Below are 16,720 nucleotides of genomic sequence, written 5' to 3'. Positions count from 1 at the left end.
TGGTCCCCCGTGCCTGCCGGGAGCTATTTCTGAGCAGACAGCCAGGAATAACCCCTGAGTACTGCCGGGTGTGACCCAAAAACTAAAAAAAAAAAAAAAAAAAAAAAGAATTAAGAAATGGATGGGACCAGAGAGATAGCATGGAGATACGGTATTTGCCTTGCATACAGAAGAACAGTGGTTCAAATCCTGCATCCCATACGGTCCCCCAAGCCTTCCAAGGGCGATTTCTGAGCTTAGAGCCAGGAGTAAACCCTGAGCGCTGCCGGGAGTGGCCCAAAAAACAAAAACAAAAAAAAAAAATAGAATTAAGAAAGGGGGCCAGAAAGATACCACAGCAGTCGGGTGTTTGCCTTGCACGAGGCCAACCCACAGCAGCCGGGTGTTTACCTTGCACACAGCCAACCCAGGACAACAGTGGTTTGAATCACAGCATCCCATATGGTCCCCCATGCCTGCCAGGAGCGATTTCTGAGTGCAGAGCCAGGAATAACATAACCCCTGAGTGCAGCCACATATGACCCAAGAAACAAAAAGTGTTAGGGTTTGCTACTAACCCAGAACATACCCAAGTTCAATCCCCAGCAACCCATATGGTTCCCCTAGCCTGCCAGGAGTGAATTCTGAGCACAGAGCCAGGAGTAACCCCTGAGTGCTGCTGAATGTGACCCAAAACAACAAAAAAGAATTAAGAAAGGGGGCTGGAGTGACAACACAGTTGGTAGGGCATTTGCCTTGCATATGGACACCCCAACATCCTATATGGTTCCCTGAGCCTGCCAGGAGTAACTCCTGAGCACGGCTGAGTGTGGCCCCAAAACAAACAAATGAAAAAGAATTAAGGGGGGGCTGGAGATAGGGACATGCCCCCCCCACCTTGCACGCAAATAACAGGAATTGATCCCTGGTATCCCATGAGCACAGCCAAGTATGGGCCAAAAACAAAAGAAAAGTCCTTAGGGGTGGGAGGCTGGGTGTTGTGTTGCAAATCTGCATATGGCAAGCCATTATTAACAATACTGTAAACCACAAAATTACAGCCAGTTATATTTAGAAGAGCTAAGAAGATGTTAGAATAGTAAGAATAGGGCCCGGGCGGTGGCGCTAAAGGTAAGGTGCCTGCCTTGCCTGCGCTAGCCTTGGACGGACTGCGGTTCGATCCCCCGGTGTCCCATATGGTCCCCCAAGCCAGGAGCAACTTCTGAGCACATAGCCAGGAGTAACCCCTGAGCGTTACCGGGTGTGGCCCAAAAAACCAAAAAAAAAAAAGAATAGTAAGAATAGGGGCCGGCATGGTGGCTCTAGAGGTAAGGTACCTGCCTTGTCTGCACTAGCCTAGGACGGACCTAGGTTCGATCCCCCGACGTCCCATATGGTTCCCCAAGCCAGGCTCGATTTCTGAGCTCATAGCCAGGAGTAACCCCTGAGCATCACCGGGTGTGGCCCAAAAAAAAAAAAAAAAAAAAAGAATATAAGAATATTTGAGGAAACGTGTTTCATAGAGGCTAATATTTTCTGACCAACGTTGTGCCGCTTCCTCATATTTGTAGAGTAGTATGGCCAGAAGAACCTCCAATATTCTTTTTTTAATATTTATGACCATTTTTAATTCAGAAATAATAGTGTACAGCATAAAATTGGATATATTGTTTATAATATTTAGTTATAATTTGTTGTAAGAATTAAACTTTCTCTTTTATACTTTCTCACAGAACCTCCAATATTCTTAACAAAGCAGAATCCATCCATCTTTCCTTTTGTGACAAATTAGTTGTACATTATGTTCAAATGCCTTTTCCATCCATAATGCTAAATTAAAAGAATTCCCCTCTTGGCCAAGACTTAACTGAGTTGTCAACATTCTACATCTTCATCTCTCTAAACTTTTTTTGTGTACAATATGGGTAACAGCCTTGGCTTTCAATCCCCCCAGTGGAACCCCTGTATATCCTGTTAGCACTGGGGCCCTTACATGGCACTTATGGGCCCTTGCCAGGACTACTAATACTGTTGGCAGCCATTAGAGCCTGCATGAGAGGCTTACTTGGGGAGTGCAGCCTGGTGACAAGTTTGGCTTCCCCTCACCCTAGCATTTCCAGAACACACTAGAAGGAACTAGAGGGGGAAGGGTTGACACAGGGGTATCATGTTCATTGTGAAGCCACAGCTAAGGGTTGGGTTCCCTGAGGGCCTCCCTTTCAAGCTGTCTGTACCTTCGGCAAAGCAGGGACAGTGGCCACGAAGCCAGGCAACGGTTGAAAGAAGCAGGCGGTTCGCTCCAAATGGAGGAGTGAGAGAGGTAAGAGGGAGGGCGGCTCAGCCAGAATCCCCCAGTTGAATTGCAGCCCCCCCTTGAAATGGCCTTTCTGGAGGCTCCAGAGCCCCTCGTGCTCTCTCCAGGATGACAACTTTTCTCAGAGGTCAGTAGACATGACAACTGAGGATTAGATGGGACAGCAGAGGAGAAAAGGGTCTGGCCATACAACATGATCCTAACACACCACCAAGCTGGAATGTAGTACACTGGGTAGAGTGTCTGCCTCGCACAGACTAATCTGGGTTCAATCCCTGGACCAATGGGACCCCATTCTCCCCCGAACCCCCAAAAAAGGAAAAAGGATGGGCCCGGACGAAGATAGCACAGCGGCGTATGCCTTGCAAGCAGCTGATCCAGAACCAAAGGTGGTTGGGTTCGAATCCCGGTGTCCCCATATGGTCCCCCGTGCTGCCAGGAGCTATTTCTGAGCAGACTGCCAGGAGTACACCCTGAGCACTGCCGGTGTGCCAAAAAACCAAAAAAAAAAAAAAAAAAAGGAAAAAAGGAAACAAGGGAAACACTGTTTCCTGGATGCAGTTAACAACAGGGACATGCTAAGATGCATCAAGTGAGAACAACAGATAGCAGAAGCAGAGCAAGAGCACAGTGGGGTGAGAGTAATTGCCTTGCACACAGCTAACCTATATATGAACCTCCTGAGTCCACCAGTCAAGTCAGTCATCCTGAACACAGCCAGTGTGACTCCCCACCCCTAAAGAAAGATTTCAGATGGGTTGGTCCATAAGACACCCAACAGTCACCAAGGGGAGGCAGAGCTACAAGGGAAGACCCAGGAATTGCACGTGGGGAGTCCAGGCAACCTGCGCTCACAACTGGTCCTCGTGCCAAGAATGCAGGACAGTCCTCTATGGCCTTCCCAGGCCTTTCTGGCAGGTCTGAGTTGGCTCCCTCAGCTCAGCCTGCCCTGAATTCAGTCACCACATCCTCCTTTGCTATTTGTGCCACTAGTCTCACTCAACTAGATCAAGCGAGAGTCCTCGGCTTCAGTCCTGTACTCTGAGATCATCCCAGCAAATAAACTTTCTCTACCTCGGGTGACCCCCCTCAACTAAGTCAGAGCAGGCTTAGATTTTGGAACGACACACAGTACACTTAAATTTCTGGCCTCAGCAGTACCTCAGATGGTAGGTTAAAGCAGTATCTGTGCTTGGTCCCCAGCTAGTTGAGGCCCACAGACAAAGGGGCACCACCTGGTCCTTATAGTGCAGGCAGCTACCAAGATGCATCTGGAGTTTCGGGAGCAGGTAACGCTATCCAGGGCCAAAGGGCAATGGGACATGCTAGTTACAGAGAGGACATGCAGCAGAATGGAGAACATACGGGCAGAACAGAGGTGACATGCTGGGAGCAGCAGAATATGCATGAAAAGTCCTCCAAGAGCTCCTCTGGCAAGAGGGGACAACCCCACAGTAGTTGAAGTCACAGCTAGTTTTGAGAAACAGTAAATGATTTCAGACATATGCTAATCAAAATAATCTGGAGCTTGACAAGCCCACAAGTGTCTCTCAAGGCCACCAGGAAAGGAGACACTATAAATGAGGTTACAAATGCAAATGGCGAGGCAGGCAGGCAGGCGCCTGTGTATGCTGTGTGTTTGTGTGTGTGTGTGTGTGTGTGTGTGTTGTGTGGTGTGTGTGTGTGTGTGTTTGTGTGTGCCAACAGCTGCAAATGGCTCGAGTTGACAGATAAATTTTTTTTTTTTTTTTTTTTGGTTTTTGGGCCACACCCAGTGACGCTCAGGAATTACTCCTGGCTACTGCGCTCAGAAGTCGCTCCTGGCGTAGGGGACCATATGGGACACCAGAGGATCGAACCGCGGTCCATCCTAGGATAGCGCTGGCAAAGCAGACACCTTACCCTCTAGCATTACCACGCTGGCCCCAACAGATAATACTTTTTTTTTTTTTTTTTTTTTTTTTTTTGGTTTTTTGGGCCACACCCGGCAGTGCTCAGGGGTTACTCCTGGCTGTCTGCTCAGAAATAGCTCCTGGCAGGCACGGGGGACCATATGGGCCACTGGGATTCGAACCAACCACCTTTGGTCCTGATCGGCTGCTTGCAAGGCAAACACCGCTGTGCTATCTCTCGGGCCCCAACAGATAATTCTCAACATTACCCACGATGCTCAGGATTCGAGGTTACCGGGCTCAGTGAAGTTACACACCATAGGCGTTGAAACACATCTAACCAGTGTGTGCAAATGCTGGAAAGTCACAGCTGAGTCTTTTCAGAATTCATATTCTGAGCTTGAGCTCAGAGGTCACAAGTGATCCCTCACTATACAGTCCAGGGTGGGCACTACAGGGAAACCCAGATCCCCCCAGGAAAGACTCCAGCTGACCAGCCAAAGCCAAATGGGGCCAGAAATCCAGGGTAGTTCTACATGGTCCCTCACACTTCACTGTCCCCACAGCACGGTAAGGAGGAAGGACAATGCCACAGGTAAAAGAAAACGCATTGGTCTAGGAAACTTCCTGAGCCTCCATCAACATCCACTCAGTCTACTGCTGCTGGGGGCAAGCACCAGGCTAGAGGAGCATGTGGGGGGTCACTCATCAAGCAAAGGCCACATAAATGGTCTGACTAGAGCCGTTCTTCCAGCCCCCTCAGCCTCGTTGCTTGGGGGGCAGGGACAGGGGTGAAGGCACCAGTAGCATAGAGGCACAGGTGGGGGGGTGACCTAAGTAAGACACACACTGGCCACACACAGGAGGATGGGGAAGGCACAGGGAACTTTTCCTCCTGAGGTGGCTGCACACCACCAGGACGAGGGGAAGGTGTGGTTCCCCTTCTCTGAGCATTCTCACTTTGACTGTGGGTTGTCAAAGGTGTTGACCATGTCACAGTCCCCCCTGCAGTTGGGGTGGTATGGTGGGATGCAGCCCCATCACCACACAGGGGGCTCAATCATGGTATGTATCTACAATCACATTGACTTCACAGGAATTTCCCAGTTCTCAGAGAACTTCTATTTGGTTTGGTTCTGGTGCCACACCTGGCTGACTCAAGGGTTACTCCTGACTCTGCACTCAGGAAGTACTCCTGGCAGTGCTCAAGGAATCTTAAGGGATGCCAGGGATGTAACTGGGTTTGCTGCATACAAGACAAGTCCACTCCCCGATGTGCCATCACTCTGGCCGTCATTTCACAAGGATCAATGAGCAGCTAACACGTGAGCTCCCTCCCAGCTCCAAGAGTTCCCCCTTCCCTCAGCACTGCTCTGATACCTGTGTGTCCCCTTGGCTCTGAGGAACTGTAACCACATTCAGGACTCTGACGAAGCACAGGACAGAAGAACAGAATGAGAGTAAGCCTTGCCCCAGCCAGAGCACTGGGAATCCCCACCTCACAGAGCACATGGAAGGGCAGGGTCCCTCACAACTGTTCCCTGCAGGTGGCCCTGAGGAAGTACATGGCCACAGGGAGGGCGTTTCTAGGAAAGCTTCTGGCTCAATATAAAGTGGGGAATAATGAGACATACCAGAAAGGACCAAATGAGGTCACAGGCAACAAGCTTAGCTTAAATTTTAAAGTGCCATAAAAATGAAGATTAACATTATGCCAGAGCTAAGGACTTCATTCTTGCTTGTCATCAGACAAGGATGAAACCTAGCCTGTAAAATAAAATTAAATAACAAGAGTTCCAAGATAGAAGCAGCAGAGAAACACAACCCAAAAGGGGACAACCAGGCAGAGAGTAGCCACAGCATCACTGCTAATTTAAGTGTCCAAATCACCCGGGCTCACACCAATGTCACTTGATGTGAAATGAGCACTCAATCCAGCCATTCCTGTGTCTTTGAGAATAAGCACACATAACCAAGAGTCGGAAATGGCATTGTTGGGGCCGGAGCAATGGCGAAGCATTAGGTAGGGCGCTTGCCTTTCACTCAGCTGATCCAGCACAGACCTCGGTTGGATCCCCAGCATCCCATATGGTCCCCCGAGCCGGCTAGGAGCATATTTCTGAGCATAAAGACAGGAGTAACCCCTGAGCATCACCGGGTGTGGCCCCAAAACAAAAAGTAAAAAAATGGCATTGTTGCCCTGGCAAAACTGAGGCAGGAATTTCTCCCAAGGCCCTAACAGCACAGCAGCTGCCGGCTCCACCCCAGCAGCACTAGACCCACAGCCTAATGTGGCTACCAACAGTCCTCACTAGGAGTATCTATCTGTGCCTCCCAACTCAAGGAGTAACCTGTCAGTACACCCCATGCTTGATCCTTCCTGTCCTAGGTCCCTCTGCACACCCCTTGCCCCAGGACTCAACATACAAGCACGCATGCACTCACATACACACACGCCTCAGTCTGGTTCCCTGAGCATGGTCAAGAGCAACCTCCAAAGCAAAATAAAATCCTATCTGATCTAGTATTGAAGCTCAGAGCAGCAGCGATGAAGTAGTGGGAGAGAGGGCGAGCACTGTGTGGGCCCACCCACAGTTTCCAGCTCTCAGCTTATAACAGTTCTAAGATCCTACAAAGCTAGTCACTGAGAGAAAGTTGCTCACTTGAAGCCCAGAGAACTAGATGATGGCAGACACACTATGTCTAAGTCACTTATAGCCATAGGCTTAAGTGGCTGATGCTTCCTCCCTCACTTCGACCGCCCTGAAGCCTGAAGGCTGGCCTTTCTGGCTCAGGTAAACACGACAACTCCACAGTAGTCAGGCCTGCCTGCCCTGTCCTCTCCAGACACTGGGAGTAGAACAGGTATACCGAATCTCCTTGCTGTGAACTAAGGAATTTTTTTGTTTGTTTGTTTTTGGGCCACACCCGGCAGTGCTCAGGGGTTACTCCTGGCTGTCTGCTCAGAAATAGCTCCTGGCAGGCACGGGGGGGGGGGGGGGGGGGGGGGGGGGGGGGGGGGGGGGGGGGGGGGGGGGGGGGGGGGGGGGGGGGGGGGGGGGGGGGGGGGGGGGGGGGGGGGGGGGGGGGGGGGGGGGGGGGGGGGGGGGGGGGGGGGGGGGGTGGGGGGGGGGGGGGGGGGGGGGAATGACACCATATGGGACACCGGGATTCAAACCAACCACCTTAGGTCCTGGATCGGCTGCTTGCAAGGCAAACACCGCTGTGCTATCTCTCCGGGCCCGAACTAAGGAATTTTTAAATAACCCACTTTTTAAAAATTCATTCCAACATGCTAGCCTGCTTTCGGTATGAGTCAGCAAAAAAGAAAGGTTGGTGTTTTGTTGTTTCCCACTAAACAGACTATTAAGTGTACCATAAAACAAGAAACTGGGTGCTCATGGAGATTACAAAACCTGTCAGCACCGTTACTCTTAAGGACGGGTTCATCAGGACTGAATCTGGTTAACATGACAAAACATAAATGCTGCTCAGTTCCCAGCCATTCTGGTCTCTGTCACTGGTTACAGAAAGCTCACCAGTCCTCCCGTCCTAGAAGATGTGATGTTTATTCTTCTCCTGACTTTAGAGATCACTACCAGGATAGGGAAGCACAAGATAAGCCATGTGCACTGGCCAGGGTGTGGGGTGGCAGGAATTCGCACCCTGCCTTGCTGGCTGGGGGCTTTGCATGTGGCCCTGTTGGTTTTTTAAATTACTATGTTTTAACCTTTTTGCTAGAGAAACACCCTGTTTCCCTGATAACAACTCATCCTTTGTTGAGTCTTCTGTTTTTTATTACTAGTTCTGTTGTTTACTAATCAAGGCAAACCCAAAAAACTGAGTACTTGTTGAACTGGAGAAAGAAAAAAAAAAAACACCACAAAGTCAGCAAGCAGTATTGGGTACAAACAACATAACCCGTCTGGGTATTTGGGGAAATTAATATCCTCTAGGAAGAAAATCACACAGGAAAGCCTTACAAACTACAGGCATCTTAAGGAAAGAATTTGTTTAAATCAGAGGTTCTACAACTGGGGGTTGTACCAAGCTCTAAATAGACAAAATTCACCAGGCAATAAAAGGGCCACTGTGGTTTTATTTTTGTTTCCTTGTTCCTTTCAAAGGGACTCACAGACCATTTAGAACAGTTAAAACTATTTCAGTACAATGTAAAACCATTTAGAACACAGTTAAAACTATTTCAGCACAAAAATCAAACCCATCAATTCAGGAAGAAAGAAATGTTGACAAAGTTACTCAATTTATCTTTTCATCTTTATTCCAAGCATCCAGAAGGTGGGAAAAAGGACTGGAGAAGGAGATGGGAAACTGCCACGCTCTGTCAAACCGCAACTGTTCCTCTTCCAACCCTGGCTCCCCTCAAAAAGATTTTCTTCTCTTTTGGGGGTGGGACTCACTCAGCAGCGCCCATCCTGTGCTCTAGAGACCATTCGGTACAAGGAAGTGAACAGGGAGTTACCCGTGTGAGGCATGTGCTGATGAATGGATGCCTGTTGAGCATTTGTCCCTGTCATCATAAAAATTCATCACTTAACTTAGTCTTACACTAAGTTCTCACCAGCTGGGCAGTGCTTTCCTTTCCTTTTTACTTTACAATAAACCTTTCTGTATGATTAAAAATGCTAAAAAAAAAAAAAAGATTTATCACTTTAAATATCACAATAAAGAAATAAGAAAAATGCTTGGCCCACATAGTTTCCTAAAATCAAAAAGGAGGAAAGAATTCATTCCAGGGCCCGGAGAGATAGCACAGTGGCGTTTGCCTTGCAAGCAGCTGATCCAGGACCAAAGGTGGTTGGTTCGAATCCCGGTGTCCCATATGGTCCCCCGTGCCTGCCAAGAGCTATTTCTGAGCAGACAGCCAGGAGTAACCCCTGAGCGCTGCCGGGTGTGGCCCAAAAACCAAAAAAAAAAAAAAAAAAAAGAATTAATTCCAGAAGGCTACAGCTATTCCATTCAATTCCCTATTCTAAAGTCCAATTTTCAATTTCTTTCAAGAAATAAATCAAGCGTATTTGCTCAAGCACCTAAATTACAAGGAGGTCTGAGAAGAAACAGCAGAGTGATCCTACAAGCATATGTTTAGTCTGTGACTTATTCATTCTCTAAATAATAATTATTCTAAACAGTTTTAAAGGCAATTGCTTCCATTAGGAAAAAACACACTCCCTCTGAAAATTAGGCATCTAAGTCCTTAGGAATCACTGAAATGGGGTAATTGACCCAACACTGTGGGATACAAAGCAAATTAACAACAATCACAAGCCAGTATTTTGAAAGAAAATTAATTGGAATGGTGCTTGCAGGAAGACTATTAATGCACAAAGACTAAAGCATTTTCAACACAAAACTAAATAAACCCAGAAAAAGGAAATCATCACTAAGTCTTTCCATTACTAAAGAAACAGACAGTCGGGCCGGAGAGATAGCACATCAGCGTTTGCCTTGCAAGCAGCCGACCCAGGACCTAAGATGGTTGGTTCGAATCCTGGTGTCCCATATGGTCACCCGTGCCTGCCAGGAGCTATTTTCTGAGCAGATAGCCAGGAGTAACCCCTGAGCGCTGCCGGGTGTGGCCCAAAAACCAAAAAAAAGAAAAAAGAAAAGAAAGTCATGACAGTCATGAAGGTGTGTGATGAACGCTATAACCACAATATATACACACACATCTAAATTCCAGATAAAATAATAGACTCAAGAAACACCAACTATTACATATTTCATGTTTAATAGGGAACACCTAAGGAAAGACAGTTTTCAAACGTTCAACTATCATTTAAAACCATCTACCAAATATATTTTAAGCTTGTTTAAGAATCTTTGGTGGCTTGAAGAAAACAAACATACACATACACCATACAGGGGCCGGATGGCGCAGTGGTAGGGCGTTTTGCCTTGCACACAGCTGACCCAGGACAGAAAGTGGTTTGATCCCCCAGAGTTCCATATGGTTCCCCCAAGCCAAGAGCAATTTCTGAGCGCATGACCAAAGTAACCCCTGAGAGTCACTGGGTATGGCCCAAAATTAAAACAAACAAAAACAACAACAACAACAAAAAGCATGCAAGTTAACATTCTGAGCTGTAAAAATTTTTCCAAAATGTACAGATCAAATTTAACAAAAACTTCAACCTCAGCAGCAAAAAAAACACACACTTTTACTTCTGCTTCTTTGACCCATCAGCAGATCACTAGTAATTTAGAACTAACAGTGGAACCACCACACACCACTTCAATGCTGGATACAGTCGATGTTTGTTTTTTTTCCTTGACCTCCTGGGACTGTTGACAGCGACCAAAATGAAAGGAATGAGAAATGAGCTTGGGGAGTGAGCAGGGGACAATAATTTGTACAGTAATGGGTTGGAAGCAGAACAGTTCTTGGAGAAATTAGAAACATTTGGCCAGCTGTAGCATGAACTGCAGAGACGGAACTTCAAAAGCACCTTCTAATTGAATAAGGGGACAAGTTAAGAGAGAAGGGCTGCTGGGTTTTCTGGCAGAGTTGGGGGAAAGGTCACTTGAAATCCAAGTCGCGACAGGTTGGCCAGTCAGCGGCTTATTAAAAAGCTTACGCACTGACAGAGCCTGGAACCGACCACATTCCAGAGCATTCCAACCCTCACTCCCCCAGAAAATGACGTGAGGATGCAAAAAGCCTTACAGGAAAATCTATTATGTCAAGAATTCTATGTGGAATCACCACCTCATAGAGAAAGATCTTCAGTATCACTCATTAAAGTGAAAAATCTAAAATGTGTCCAGATGACTGTAATTTTTACCATGTAATTTATCCACTATAAATTTTTTTAATTATTTTTTAAAACTATTTGCCAAGCTTTATATTCTCCACTATATTCCGCCTTGTTTTAAACACTAGGAATTTCAATCTAAATTTCAAACAACTACCTGGCTCCTCCTTTTCTCTCTAACTTGGATTTATTCAAGTTAAAAAATGAAATTATTAGAAGGCTAATAATCACTTGAGCCTCAGCTTTGCTAATGTAGTTAAAAACAACAACAGGGCCTGAAGAGATAGCACAGCGGCCTTTGCCTTGCAAGCAGCCAATCCAGGACCAAAGGTGGTCGGTTCGAATCCCGGTATCCCATATGGTCCCCCCCTGCCTGCCAGGAGCTATTTCTGAGTAGACAGCCAGGAGTGACCCCTGAGCACTGCCGGGTGTGGCCCAAAAAACAAAAAACAACAACAACAACAAACAAAAACCAAGAACAGTTTCTTATTGACATTTGGGATCACAGCAACCTATCTAAAAATATGCAGGCACGTGTATCATTTCTATAATCATACTTATTTCAAGCTCCATCTCCCTTGGAGAACTGGCAGAATTGCATTTTTACAACAGTTTGGTAAGCCAACCAAAATATAAGGTCAGTTCACAACACTCATTCATTGTCAGGATGGTGAGATATGGAAAGGAGAAATTTGGTTTTGTAAAATGCAACATACTTTCTTTTTTTCTTTTTTTTTTTTTTTATTTTTTAAATCATCCAGAACCCAGAATCTGCAGCCTCGGTGGGGGTTAAATTGCAGCTATAGAGGAAATTGTCCTGAGATCAATGGTTTCCCTGGGAGGAGGCCTCATCCCGCTCCACTTCACCTCTTGGCAATCAATCAAATTAACTGCACCTTGTCCTCTGACCAATGACATCATCAGTTTGACCATATCTTGGGCCGAGGGTGCAGAAACATATGCTGGCTAAGGCATGAAATCCTATTACTGCTTTTGTCCACCCCACCTCATGCGGCAGGCCCCGAAGCGGTGCTCATACCTGAGCATTCTCATTGGAACTACACTCCCCCCCCCTCCCACTTTTCTTGGCTGCATTCAGGCTCTATTAGGCAGAAGAACAACTGGTGAACTGATTCACTTATTATGTGAATGGGGCTTGCTTTTAGCTCATCAACTGCAGGTTTTTATTACAAGTAAAACCAAAGATACCTAGCAAGCAAGTGGCCATCCAATGCCTAAGCACAAGTCAGAGGTCCTTCCGCAACTCTGCTCTGCCCTCAGAAAGGACTAACCTCAAGAAAGCACACAAAAAAGAAAGACAACTTTGCTGGGGGGACAAGAGGGGGTGTAGAAATCTGAAATATCTAAAAAAAAATCTCTTCCAAAGCACAAAAACTTAATTTGCTCTTCCCCAGCCCACACTTCTATGTGGACATAAAAGGTAAGTGCAATTATTCCATGTGTGGGGAGGGGACACAGAAGCCTGTGTGCATTTAGACCATTTTCACTGCGCGCGCACACACACACACACACACACACACACGCACGCGCACACACACGCACTCACACACACAAACACACATACACACAATTTGTTTTCAGATGCTCCAGTCTGAAACACAAACACATTGTTTTCAGGCACTTCGGTCTGAGATAAACACACACACATACACACACACACAATTTGTTTCAGAACACACACACACAATTTCTGTTTCAGACACACGCATACACATAAGTTGTTTCAGATACACACACAATTTCTGTTTCAGGCACACACACACACACAATTTCTGTTTCAGGCACACACACACACAATATTTCTGTTTCAGGTGCTCCAGTCTGTTTCAAACACACACACACACACACACACACACACACAATTTCTGTTTCAGGTGCTCCAGTCTGAAAAGCAGCAAGTTTCTGAAAAGTAAAGCCCCAAATTCACAGCAGCCACATTTTCGATGAGAAGGCAGGGGCAAGATGGAGAAATCACAAAAGAGCCGTCCATTGAGATTTCTAAGGTGCCCGGCCATCTCCCGAACTCCAGGGATGTCGCCCCAACACCCCGACACCCCACTGCTTTTCCAGCCCTCCTTGGACAAGGCAGTTGGTTAGTTAGACTGGGGGGTGGTAAAGAATAAGAAGAGAGCTCTCTGCCCAACACGAAGTGATTTGACATTTGAGTCCTTAAAAGCAAAGGGAGCTTCAAAGTGGGGCGGGGGTCCCATCGCTGCCAGGGCCGAAGCTTCAGCTTTGGGTCCAACGCGTTACTGCAAACTGCAAGAAAAAGTCTTTTTGAGAGAAAACTAGCAGCGCGGCGCTGGTGGATGCCTGGCTCGGGGAGCTGCTCGGAGGCGGTGGAGGCCCCCGGAGTAGGGGGAGGCGCTGGGGGAAGGTGCAGGGGGCGCTTCGGGGGGTTATTTGTAAGCAGATCCGGAGGCCCCGGAGCCGCGGCCTAGGGCCCCGCAGGGCTCGGGCCTAGCTGGCCTTAGCGCTCTGCCCCGCTCCGCCCCACACACGGGCAGCGTCTGATCTGGAAGCCTTTGCAGATTGCCAAGAAGGAGGAGAGAAAAGGGAGGGAAGAAGAAGAAAAAAAAAAAAAAAAAGAATCATATCGAACCACAAAAGCACATGGGGCGAATGTAAAATATAAACACGGCGTTGGGCTGTGAGTGGCTGTTATTAAAGATCTGAATTACTAAACATGAGAGGCGGGGAAAGCCGGGCGGCCATTTCAATAATAGAAAACCTCCCCGAATTAGACATTATTCAAATGAGGCTCGCCCGGGGCTGGGAGGGAGGGAGAGAGAGAAGGAGGCGAGCGAGGTTTGGGGGCCCGCAGCAGCAACAGCAGCAGCAGCAGCAGCGCGCGGGCCTAAAGTCAGGGGTGCATGGGGCAATCAATACCCGTGGCAGGTCCCCGGACCCTTTGGCAACCGAGGAGGAAGAGGAGGAGAAAGAAGGATGGGGGGAGGGGGTGGACGATCCCCTACAACTTGTCAAGGGGGACCAGCTAGACGGCGAGGTCGGGGGGAGGCCTCCACGCTGCATCTTTGGGGGCGCCCCACTGGAGGGTTCACACCCCCCCACCCCTGAACTAGCATAGGCTCAGGCCAGCTGCGAGAGGCTTCGGGGGCGAGGGAGGAGAGGAGAGAGCTGGTGGCCACAAGGCACCCACTGCTCAGCCAGAGACGCCCCCTAACTCTGTGGGAGGGGGCAGCCTTGAGGGAGTGACCCGGGGGGGTCTCCCGAGCGGCGGGAACTTCACCCCCAGAGGGATCGGACGGAGAGACCCCACTCGACTCCAGCGCAGGCCCCAGGCACACAACTGGGGATGGGGGGCCCCCGAGCTGAGCTGCCCAGGCTCTCCCCAGGGGGTCCCGATCGGTGTGACAAGGCGGTGCGAGGTGTGTGCGATGGCGGGGCAGAGAGGGGTCCCCCCCGTGGAAACGGGACGCGCTCGGGGCCCGCCGCCGCCTCCCGGGCATTGTGCTCGCCGCCCCCCGGCACGCCGCGCCCCGCCGCTATGAATATGTAAAACGCCTTCATTGTCCTCGCGTGCGGCACCGGCCCCGCCGGCCCCGACCCGCTCGAGCGGGGTTCAGCCGGGCCGCCCGCCTGGCCGGCCAGCGGGACGGGACTGGGCCGGGGGTCCCACCCGTCGGGGGCCGGGGGTCCCCAGCTCGGGCTCCGTGTGGCCCGAGCCCGGCACCTCGGGGCGCCGTCCGAGTGGAAGCCGGCGCGCGGGGCCCGGGCCGGGCGGGGGCTGCCGCCAGCCGGGCTCCTGGGCCCCCCGCAGCCCCGCCGTTAATTAGAATAATCCTGAGTACTAATAAATTATGCTAAATCGCGCGCCGCGCGCGGCGGGGGGGGGCCCGCGGCGTGTGGGGGCCGAGCGGGAGCCGCGGCCGAGTATGAATATGAATATGTAAAAATGCCGTAATGATTACCTGCTGCTGCCGCCGCCGCCGCCGAACTCTCATCTTGACTCGCTGCTCCTCCGTCCGCCATTTTGAATATTTTAACCAAAAATCAGCCGAGCCGCTCGCTGAGCCCGCCCTCCCTCCGCGCCCGCCTCCCGCTTCCGCGCCCGCCCTCTCCGAGGCCCCGCTCTCGCGCTCTCTCGCGCGCCATTCCCCGGGCGCGCGCCAGGGGGCGCGCGAGGCTGGCCCGCCCCGCCGCGAAGCCACGCCCACCATCGCGGCGCCGCTCTGCGCACGCGCGGTGAGTTGCCCGACGCTCCGCACCTGTCAGTCACCGCCGGGACTTCCCAAGCTGGGGGGCGCCGCTGGGGTTCTGCGCATGCGCATTCGTTCTTTTTCTTTTTTTCCTTTACTCCCCCCCCCCCCGACTGAGTGAGTAGTTCACGGCGCAGGCGCGCGCCCCTCGGCCGGTGGTAACCGGGAAGTGCTCTTAGCAGAGCACTTAGCGGGTCTTTGGTTACTTTCTTTATCCCGTTTCTTCTCCTTCTCCGGAGAAGGACCTACGGGTAAGACGGGCGTCCAACCAGACGCAGGGGTCTCGTGGTGGTCACGCGTTTACAAACGCCTCCTGAGTGTTGGGCTTTTAAGGGGCAGGGGGCGGCACCCTGCTCGAGGTGACTTCCGGCGCGCGGGCAGGTAAGGGCGGAAGTGCCGGCCTCCGGGCAGGCCGCGGGCACCTGCTGAGCCCCGCGCGCGGCGCGTCCCGCTTCAAATTTGAATCCGACGGAATCCCCGCCCCCCACTCCTCACCGCCCCCCGAACCCGGGCGTGGGCCACGGAGGTTTTAATGAGCCGATTCGCCTCGCAGCTGGGGTGGCTCATTAAGTCGCTGGATTTCCGCCTCTGCCCTTCCCCGGGGGCTTCTCGCGCCGCCATCGCCCGAGGGCAACAAATCGGCGCTGGGCGAGGGAAGGTGCGGAGAGCAGCGCCCACAACCTCCAAATGCAACTACCCAGCGATGGAAACGTCGGCACCTGCTGGACCTTCTTCCCCTTAAATTAAAAAAGAAAAGAAACTATTTAAAAATTGGGCCCTGGATGTCACTATGTATCTAAAATGTTACTGTGAAAGATTTGTAATCCACTTTGGTCAAAATACAAATCATTAAATAATAGGGGTGCTATTTCTCTTTTGTGGCCTTTAGACTTTTGTTGCCCTAAAATTCCATTTTATTGGGAACTCATTTTCCACCTGGTCTTTCTTGACAGGGTTTTTTTTCCTACTTTAAACAGTTTCTAAATAAAATTCTGTATGTCAAAAATAAATAAAAATCATTATTAAAAAAAATTGGGCCCTGGAGCAATAGATAGTACAGCGGGTAGGCTGGCCCGGGCTCAATCCCCGACAATCCTATATGGTCCCCCATCACTGCCAGGAGTGATTCTTGAACGCAAAGCAAACCCCTGAGAACTGCCAGATGTGGTCAAAAAAAAAAACAAGAAATTTTAAAGGGTTTCCCATGCACCAATCAGCCTCCTTGTCCCCTTGCTCTTGAGATTTCATGCTTTAGTGGATCTCTCTGGAATGCCCGTAAGGTTCTGTTTTATTTATTTTGGGTTTTTTGGGTTATACCCGTATCTTCCCCGTGCAAGGCAAGTCCCCTCCTCACTGTACTATAGCTTCAACCCCTCTGTCTTTTTTTTAAGAATGGTTTAAGGTGTAAAAACAAATTCTTCGGGCCCGGAGAGATAGCACAGCAGTGTTTGCCTTGCAAGCAGCCGATCCAGGACCAAAGGTGGTTGGTTCGAATCCCGGTGTCCCATATGGTCCCCC

General features: G+C 49.7%; 1 protein-coding gene across 1 annotated transcript in view; it reads right to left on the bottom strand.

Moving 5' to 3' along the window:
- Nucleotides 1-14,975, bottom strand: part of POU2F1 (POU class 2 homeobox 1) — an 85,916-nt gene extending 70,941 nt beyond the window's left edge. Inside the window, exon 1 of the mRNA XM_049777592.1 lies at nucleotides 14,915-14,975. Within this exon, the coding sequence (XP_049633549.1) occupies nucleotides 14,915-14,975 (61 nt within the window). The remainder of the gene's footprint in view (nucleotides 1-14,914) is intronic.
- Nucleotides 14,976-16,720: the final 1,745 nt, after the last annotated feature.

This window comes from Suncus etruscus, chromosome 7 (genome assembly GCF_024139225.1).
Source record: "Suncus etruscus isolate mSunEtr1 chromosome 7, mSunEtr1.pri.cur, whole genome shotgun sequence".
Lineage (NCBI taxonomy): Eukaryota > Metazoa > Chordata > Mammalia > Eulipotyphla > Soricidae > Suncus > Suncus etruscus.
This window is presented reverse-complemented; position numbering and strand designations above follow the sequence as displayed.